This window comes from Raphanus sativus, chromosome 3, assembly GCF_000801105.2.
Source record: "Raphanus sativus cultivar WK10039 chromosome 3, ASM80110v3, whole genome shotgun sequence".
In the NCBI taxonomy this organism is placed as follows: Eukaryota; Viridiplantae; Streptophyta; class Magnoliopsida; order Brassicales; family Brassicaceae; genus Raphanus; species Raphanus sativus.
Genome location: NC_079513.1, coordinates 4323041 through 4332987, shown reverse-complemented (window position 1 = coordinate 4332987; position 9947 = coordinate 4323041). Strand labels below are relative to the sequence as shown.

The following is a 9947-nucleotide window of genomic DNA, read 5'->3' as shown; positions in this document are numbered from 1 at the left end:
TAATATTCTATTATATTTTTTGTGGATATCTTGATCCTTTAAAATGTAGTATATATGTAAATATGTGTCACGGACTCTTTATATGAAACCTTAAATTTAAAACAATGTTTAAGCGTTAAGAAGAAGGTTGTCATAAAAGTAGCAAATGTAAGACGATAAGAGAAGAGGAAGTGGAGTCCTTCAAAATATGACACTTAAACACTGGTGAACGATATCTTCATCGAAGCCTATAATTGTTCAAGAACATGTTGGCTGTTTTTCCTGTGATGATAGTGATAAAGTCAGTCTTTGAGAACATACCGGATCAGAGATGGCGTACCAAGTCAACCAGTTCAATGCTAGGCTATAAATATATGTATCTTATATATATAATGTATATGGAGCCGCAGGAACTGTGTGAGCATTATATTTATATTTAGTATTTGTTGAATAAAATGCGAATGAAGGGAAATATAGAATATGAATGGACCCATCGCATGTTTAGTATAGATTGTCATTTCAAATTGGACTCCAAATATGTATGTGGATGAATTGCATACGTTAAACATGATCATATTTACAATCATGACAGAATATAGAGAATACTAACTTGAATTTAAAAACCATATAATACCAAATATTACCGACATGAGATATATTTTAGGGCTAATTGGTGAAATAGCTTTTTTTTCAAGTGAAATTAATAATCTAGCTATGATTTTGACGTAATTTAATGTCAGGCTTTTTACACCTATTCTATCCGGTTCTACCCTCTCATTTAATAGGTTACCAGTTACAAATCATAAATTAATCGACGTCATGGTTTTTTAAAGAAAAAAAAGCCATCCACGTATAATTTTATTGATCACATACATATACAACAAATTTTCTATTCCATATCATCTAAATAGTATAGGATTATAATCCTACAACAACCACTAAATACTATACATAACTCAATCTAAATCTCTAGATATTAAACCTTATCTCACTCCCACCACAACCCCTAAATAATAAATCCCAAACCCTAATCAGTAAACCATATCATCTAAATAATATAGGATTAACCCAAATATAAACTCTAAATCCAAATAGAATGAAATATAATAAACAATATAACACTAATCCATAACATACTCCTTAACTTATAAATACTAAACTCTAAATTCTAATCACTAAACCCTAATCTAAATGTAAACCCTAAACTCTAATAAGTAAACCCTAAACCCAAATATAAACCACAAACCTAAATACAAATCCATAGTCTAAATAGAATGGAACAAAATAAATAACATAGTACATATTAGTGAAGGTATGGAATCTCTATAATTGCATGGAAAAAATTAATCTTAATCCCAACCATACTTTCTCACTTTCTAAATACTAAACCCTAAATTCTAATCACTAAATTCTAATCCAAATGTAAACCCTAATCCAAATGTAAACCTCAAATCCCAATATCAAAATATATTTCTAAACAAATGGAATGGAACATATTATTTTACACTTCTATTCTATATGCTTATAAATAGAATAGAATACAATAAATAAAACTACTGTTCATCTTCTCCTACACATACGACAGAGATTTACTCAAATTAAGATACATACATGTCTTGGCGTCCTTGCGACTGCCGCTTATAAACTTTGAGAAATTCCCCCTTTCCGTCATCGAACTTCCTAAACCGTTCTTCTTCTCCGCAAACTTGTCCGTACTCGTAGTGTGTAACATCTTCATCACTCAAATCTGCTTGATCTTTTTATATTTTACCATTGCTTTGTTAGCTATGTGAGAGTAAGTATAGCCACGTCTTTTTTTTAGAATCATTAGTTATTAATTTAGATTATAATTATTTTGCAGGTTTTACCGGTAAAATAAAAGGGTAAGATGGCAATATTATACAAAAGACACATTGTATATCGTTATATTAGGGAAATTGGTTATCTCATGAATTATGCTTTTTTTCTTGGTTATACAGACATATTTCCCTATATTTTATATTTGGTTTTAAAAAAAACAAAATTATAGAAGTAGCAAAGAGTGAAAAAAAACTTGTTCATAAAGCAAACACTCGAAAATGAAAAGAAAAAACAACATAAACGGCTTAAGCAATTAAAAAAACACCCAAAAGATGGTCAGCTTCATAGGCCCTCATGTTGTGAAGTTCGGTCATTACCCCATCGAAACAGACAAACAAAGCTTCACCAGTTTCATCTGCAACGCACATCTCCACACGGTACCTAGTGGACAGAGAACATGCATCAAATCCTAAAGGTGAGTTTGCGCTAGGTCAGAAGTTTAATGTAACTGAATAAGTTGCCGGAAATTAGCACATAGCGGAGGCCACCAACTGCACTGGTATTGTTGCAAGGAAAACATGGGAAAGATGAGACTGTGCGGGGAAGTTTGTTGGCTCAGTTTGAGCAGGAAACATAGCACCATCCCTTCTCAACCTTTATTTCAGTTACTCTTCCGGTACAGATAAAGACCTTCAGCTTCACCACCGTTACCCGACCAACACATGATGGCTTTACCACATCAGTCTCAATGATCTGATCCAACGTTCTTGGAGTGTCACAGCAGAGTAAACCACAGTCAAAACGTCTCAGCGTCTCGTGAATCAGGTCTTATCTAAAGGAAGAATATTGGTAGATTGACGTGTAATCAAGAACCAGAAGAAGCTTACCGTTGTTGTGATCTCCGTGTGAGAATTACGGTTGATGTTTCTTCGTTGCATCTTGCCATGAGATTAGTCCAGTTCAGTCTTGAAGCATCAAGAACTTTCTTCACAAACTTGTGAACTGAGTCCTTCTCTAGAAGATTCATGCCTGAATCATCAAAAGATAGTAATCTAATCTTCTCTTCTACTGTTTCTTCTTCTAGACGTATCCTCTCTAGAACAGAGACAGGACTTGGTTGCTCCTGCTCTTGTTTCAGGTCTTGAATGTTTCTGTCTCGTCTTTCTAGACCCGAACTTTTCCTGGAACAATTCAGAGCATAAGTTAAACATCAAATCTGTTGTAGAGACATAAGAAATGTCTTCTCTTGTTCTCAGAACTTACCGCTGATGAGCTCTCAAGATATCTTAGACTTGTGTACCCAGCTGAACCTGTACAATTGTGGTTGAGAGACCTTACATTGGAGTTGTGAGTATTCGGATCAAAAACCTCCAAGTCCTTGTCCAAGGAGCACAACTTGAACCTCTCTCTTCCTGATTCTCTAGCTTCTGTTTTCTCTCTTTGAGTTTATCTGCCAGCTGCTCAACTCATTAGGAACTTCATACACTATGAAAGAAGATATCAAACATCAAAAGCTGGGAAATGGCTCAGACATAAATTTAAATCAACTTATAGCCAGAAACGGAGAATTCTCACAGCCGTAAAAATATGAACATTATGAAAAGAAGATATCAAACATTAAAAGGTGGGGGATGGCTCGGCCATAATTATACAACAGGAACTTCAAAACACAATGAATAATGATAATCTGGAATCAAGACGGCGGCGATGTGTATAGAATTTAACCGGAGAATAAATAGATAACCTGAGAATCAGGAAGGAGCATGTCTGACTCTCATCATCTTTCCACCACGGCTGACGTTCCTCGCCTCTTATAAAGGGAGCAGGCGAACTTGAACGGGAGAGGAAGAGCGGCCAGTCTGTAGGTTGGAGAGGAAGACCAAATCGTTAGCCATAATAACTCACACTTTTTGTTTACTGTTTAAATTAGAAGTAATGATGATTCTAAAAGCAGGAACTCATACCTTTTTATAGCAAAACGTCCACCGCCTTGCAGTCTCAAGTGTCGCTTTCAATAAGATCATGTGTGGTTGATTAATGGAGAGCTTTATGAAGGGAGATCGGTTTCTGGTCTCATCTCACACCAGAAAGAAGAAGATGAAAGATCCCATGAGGAGACGCAAAGATAAGACACACTCCAACCCCTAACAAAAAACGCAGCTTTTAATTACAGAGGCATAATGATATGGGCTTAATCATTTGTAGACGCAGCCCAAACGAAGTGAAGGCCCAAATAATTGATTAAATGAAACGCAGATTTTTTGAAGGAAGCGGACACGTGTCAAGCACATGAGAGACTAATTTGTGACGTGGCTCTCTAAAAAGAGAGACCCCTTTTCTTTATATATATAGATTTACATCATTTATAATTGTTTATAATTACACTATTTTGATTTATTTTCCATCAAAGTAATTTTATGAATTTCTATATTATTTTAAAGATTAAATACATGAGAAAAATTATTTTCATAGAAGATATTTAGAAGACTTCACGATTTTAGAAATCTTCGTATAAAAGACTTCACTAACCTAAAAAACTTCGTAGAATTATAATTGTAGAAGTGGTTACATGACTTTTGTTTGGTCATAAAAAGTATAATTTCATTACCTTTTAGATTATTTTTACATCTAATTAAATTTGATGTATATATATATTATTAAAGTTAAAATACATTTGGAGTTTGTTTGGAAACAAAAATAGTATAATAAATGAGATATATTTGGAAACATGGATAGTAAAATAAATGAGATATTTATGGAAACATAGTTAGTAGAGATGTGTACTTTCTTTTACTTACATATTTAACCATTTTATTTTCACTAAATTAATAACAAATGAGAATTGTCTAGAAACATGAATAACATATTTTTATTTATTAGTTAATCAATATTAACTTTGTGCCAATTATAAAATCAAAAATATTAAGTAATTAGGTTTTATATATGATTAAACGTTTGGTTTATTTTATTTTACTAAAATATTTTTATTTTAGTTTCAATCGGTGGAAAAATTATGTACCCAAAAATATAGTTCAAAGATATGTTTTTGTGAATAAAATAATAACTTAAATCAAAATAATTAAAATATATTACATTTATTACCATTTAATTTTTCACTCCATATAATTATTTTACTTGATATACAAAATTTTTCTATTTCATTTAATTTAGCCAGACACATACAAAGAGTTTTTTTATTAATTTATAAAATAGTTAGACATGAACATTATCTGTCCATTTAGGTACATGTTGTTTCTTTCGGGTATTGTTTTTTTTGTTTTGAAACAAAATCCCGCTTGAATATTATAAACTTATGTGTGGATTTTGAGGTTGGTCATTGTGGATCTGGATGAATTCGGTTCCAATGTATAGGAACGTAAAAATATCTAAATAACCAATGTATCTAAAACGGGTTCGGATATTTATAACGAAAATAGTCATATAACCTGATTCGATCCAGGTCTTTTGAATATCGTTAGTTATATTATGATACATCTAGGATATATAACATTAATTATGAAAATAGATATTGGTGTATAAAAATATATTTCAGGGGCCAATTTAACAAAATATTAGTTAGTTCAGTTGAAATAAATATATTTAAAATATTTATGTGAACTGAAAAAGAAATCAATATAAGAGTAGTGTACATTTGGATTCAAAATCATTTCTTTTAACAACAAACTACACACATATGTTGATTTGTATACAAATTTAAATTACAATGTAAATATTTAACTAATATAGAAATATGTCACATTGTTTAAACAAAATATCAATGTAAAAGTATTATACAGTTGCATTCTAAAATCATTTATTTTAATAACAAACCAAATAAATATGTTAATTGGAGAAAGAATAAAATAAAGTCAGAGAAATACATAGTTTATCAGAAACATTATATGTGTCGAATTTATTATAAAGAAAGTTTTATTAAGATAAATACATTCAATAATTATAAACAAATAATATATTTCATAAAAATGAAAAATAATATCCGCGCTTTCGAAACGCGGATCAAAATCTAGTTATGTATTTAAAATCATTTTTAATGTCATTGTTGGCAAGTCTAAAATTATGTAGGTAGCAACAATTATCCACTATCCTTTCTCAAACTTGGCTAAGCGAATCTTTGAACATTTTATACGCACGCAATTAAACAGAACGCATCCCAAACTATCCTTTCTCTGTTTGTTTAGGTCTTTACGTTGTGGACCACGCACGTCCTCTAGTTCGGTCCTCCGGTTCTGACTTTTTCCTTTCCTTTATATCTTCGCGAAGACAAGACACATCCCCAAAGCTCGAACCACCCCTTTGTTTCTTTTCTCCACACATGACCCACCATAACCCTAGAGAGAGGGATGATAGATTTCATCCTCGATTTTGAATACATCGCCGAAGGATTCTGTTGGTACTTTCTTCTTCTCTTCGACTTCTTCTCCGACCTCTTCATCGCCATCTCCCTCTTCCTCTTTGCCCTAATCACAGACCTTTCCTCTTTCCTCTTCTGTCTCAATCTGATCTCTTAGATGGGTTTAATCAACAACACAGTTCACTACTGTTGCGTCTCTAGAGACAACCAGATTCTTTACGCTTACAACGGAGGAGATCAGAGCAACGAGAGCCTCGCGGGTCTGTGTCTTGAAAAGACTCCGCCTTTTCACGCTTGGTACTTCGAATCCATAGGTAAGAGGAGGTTTGGGTTTCTAATTGGAGATGGGTTTGTGTATTTCGCCATTGTCGACGAGGCTTTAGGGAAACTCAGCGTTCTCAAGTTTCTTGAGCATCTGAGAGACGAGTTCAAGAAAGCTGCTAGGAAAGGAAGCTTCACTGCGGTGGTTGGTTCTGTCAATGTAGATGATGTTGTTTCCAAACTCATTGCTTCGCTTGAGCATGTTGCTGCTGCTGAGACTGCTAACAACGAGTTGAAGAACAATAATAGTAACAACCTCGCTGAACAAAGCGAAGCTGTGAGTTCTTCTACTAAAGCTCCGCTTTTGGGGAAGTCAAGCAAGCAAGAGAAGAAGAGAGGAGGGAAAGATCATGTTGTCTCGGTTAGAGGTATTGAGCTTGATGAACACAGGAGCTCCGAGCGTTGTGAAGCTTCGTCTGCAGCAGAGACATCCTTGCAGAAGGAGTGTGTACCGAGAAGAGGACGTTCTGGTTCTCAAAGCTTTGAATGTAAGTGGCGACGCCTAGTTCAGATTGTTCTTGCTATCGATGCTGCTATTTGCTTGACTCTGTTTTGTATCTGGTTGGCTGTTTGTGAGGGCATCAAGTGCACACGTTCATGATGATCGAAAAAATGTTTCTCCTTGTGCAGGCAGGCAAACACGGCGTATAAAGTCTTTAAGTTGAATCGATTCTTTTTACAGTCTTGTTAAGTACTATTGTTGAATGTATGTGAGGACTAAGGGTCAAGTTCTACTATGGCTAATGTGAATGCTTTACTTAATGCTTTGTACAGATATGTACAGTTGCAACTATGTTTTCTGTTCTGTGTTCTTCGTGCTTTCTCATGGTAACGTCCATCTTTATATGATTAAACTGTTGGAGTAACGAGCTCAGTCATCTTTCAACTTGTACAGCTAGACTCAACAGATCGATTATAGCCATCTGCAAAGTTCAAATCAGCTTACATTGATAGCATTTTTTCATCTCCAAACCACCATGGATGGAGAATGAAGTGCATAAGTATAAACTTACGATGGATCCACGTCGAAGAGTATGCTGAGGTTTATTGTTTTCAAGAAACATGGGAAGAAAACTAAGAGAGAGATAAGATAACAGTAAATTTGTTGAGGAGAAATATAAAGACGAAGTTGATCTGATCCTTTTTCATGCTTATGGTTCCGATACTATGATTCCCGCCAAAATGGATACAATGTGAAGTAGAACGCACATCTTTAAGAGGCACATATGTATTAAAGTAGTAATCGAAACTATGCCTTGAGGATTTAACCGAATAAGGTTCTCTGCACAAGCCTACTAATCTTCATTGCCAACAAGGCTGTGGCATTTGCAAATCAAACTACAATCAAATTAGTAACTTTGAATTTTCACAAGTTGTCGACATAAAGAAACAAACATATAGATCATGCAAACCTGAAGGAATGGCTAGTGGCCGTGCAAGAGACAACGGTAATCAGGTGGAACCGAAAGAACCAATCTGAATTAAGAGGTACCAAACCAAACCGAGTAGTCATAAATACTTGAATAGTCCATCTCTATATCCAAAATATGTTAACTAGACTAGAACAGAACCAAAAATCGTCTGTATCTTATATATTTCTTCTGTTAGATGACGGAAATAAGTATCCCCTATACATTATTTATCAATTGATTTTGACATATACCCTCTCCATAATCATTTTGACGACATGACATATTAAAATGATGATATAACTTAAGATTAAATGTGACATGAACGATTACATTTCATGATTATTTACATTTTTGGTAAGTTTTTTACAATATGAAAATAAATTATATATCATCACTAAAGTAAATCTATTTAAATATGACAAAAAATAATTTAACAATATTTTAAATTTTTGAAATATTATTTATAATTATGCAATTTTATTACTAAAAACATTTCCAAATTGTTTTACAGTTTTTTTAAATATAAATGTTTAACCGTAATATTATTAACTTCTTTTATATATCTAAAGGCTGTAAAAATACTATTCATTTTTACTTTCTGATAATTATACATATTTTATATCAATTTTAATTAATTTTATACAAATAAATTACTACATTTATCCAAAATAAATAGATAAAAATATATCTAAGATTATAGTTATAAATATATACATATATATTCTTAAGTATAATTTAAAATCTAAACACAATTTATTATTTTTATCTTAATTTTATGTTCAATTAAATCCAATGTTTAACCGTAATATTATTAAATTATTTTAAATAAAGATTCTAAAAATAATGTTCATTTGTACTTTTCGATAATACACATTTTTTTATATCAATTTTTATTAAGTTTATACAAATTAAGTTTAATGTATTTATCCAAAATAAATAGATAAAAAATATTAAGATTATAGTTTAAATATATCATATCTATTCTTAAGTATAATTTAAAATAATTTTTTATTTTATTCTTATTTTTATATTCAATTAAAAAAAAATTTATATTAAAATATTGGTAAAAAATAACAAAATATGGAATATTAATATAATTTTATTTTTAAATATGTTTTTAAATTTAAATTTTAAGTACTGCGCACATGGTGTAGGAATCACCTAGTTGTTATATAGATTTAGATTTTTTTTATTTTTATGTAAACATAAAATAAAGCATCATTAATTATTGTTATTATTATTATTATTGTTATTATTATTATTATTTATTATTATTATTATTATTATTATTATATTATTATTATTATTATTATTCACTTAAGCACAATTCTATCAATAATAAAATAGATTATATAAAACCAATGGTCATATAACTGTTAATAATTTAATATTAAGCTAAAAATTCCATCTAATTTAAAACAAAAAATCTTATATAACATCGAGTATTAAAAACGGAAGGAATACTAGTTATCATTAGTTCTAAAATAATTAAAACATATTTTAAATCTTAATAATTATGTTATTACAAGTAGTGAAGAATATTATATATAATTTTATAATCGATAAATCTATCTATTTTATGAAAAATTATGTTTGAATGCATCATCGTGAGCAACTCTATATAACCACTCATTGACAATGTTACTTGCATAATATCGAAGATCTCTTATAAATTTTTTTTTTTAATATGCATAATTTTCGCTTTTCTTGGATTCAAAATCCAAACCTCATTTTCTAAACAATTAATTAAACCACTAGATTAAAAAGTCTTCCACGATAAACTGAATAATTTTCTCCACAAAAGGCTAAATTAACTAAAAAAATGAATTAACTTAATATTTTTATCCACAGTATCGAAAAGCTACATTATCTAATATTTTACTTAAAAGTTCTCAACCAGATTTTATCCAAATTACCTAAATTATGAAAAACCCAACTAGAAACCAAACCCAAATTCTACAGCTTTGATAATCTGTTTTAGCAACTAAACTGAATCCATAATCAAACAGAAACGACCTAACTTATAAAGATCCTAACACTGCCTGTATATCTCTATGTTCTGA

At 31.1% G+C, this 9947-nt stretch overlaps 1 protein-coding gene and 1 long non-coding RNA gene across 4 annotated transcripts; one reads left to right on the top strand and one right to left on the bottom strand.

The window, feature by feature from the left end:
* Positions 1–1975: 1975 nt before the first annotated feature.
* LOC108844991 (uncharacterized) lies at positions 1976–3901 on the bottom strand. 3 transcript variants are annotated; one of them, XR_008943495.1, is made up of 5 exons: positions 3744–3901; positions 3524–3638; positions 3043–3236; positions 2667–2960; positions 1976–2545 (listed from the first exon to the last, which is right to left on the bottom strand). It is a non-coding gene; the product is annotated as an uncharacterized LOC108844991 (long non-coding RNA). The 3 variants fall into 3 exon arrangements; XR_008943494.1 differs by having other exon boundaries at positions 1976–2960; XR_008943496.1 differs by having other exon boundaries at positions 1976–2960; positions 3043–3229.
* Positions 3902–5963: 2062 nt separating this feature from the next.
* Positions 5964–7283, top strand: LOC108844382 (phytolongin Phyl1.1). The gene has a single exon (XM_018617635.2). It carries the CDS (start codon positions 6309–6311, stop codon positions 7071–7073), a length of 765 nt encoding a protein of 254 aa, XP_018473137.1. The 5' UTR covers positions 5964–6308; the 3' UTR covers positions 7074–7283.
* Positions 7284–9947: the final 2664 nt, after the last annotated feature.

Coding starts and splice junctions, on each gene's coding strand:
- LOC108844382 (XM_018617635.2), top strand. CDS start 6,309: ATGGGTTTAATCAACAACACAGTTCACTACTGTTGCGTCTCTAGAGAC.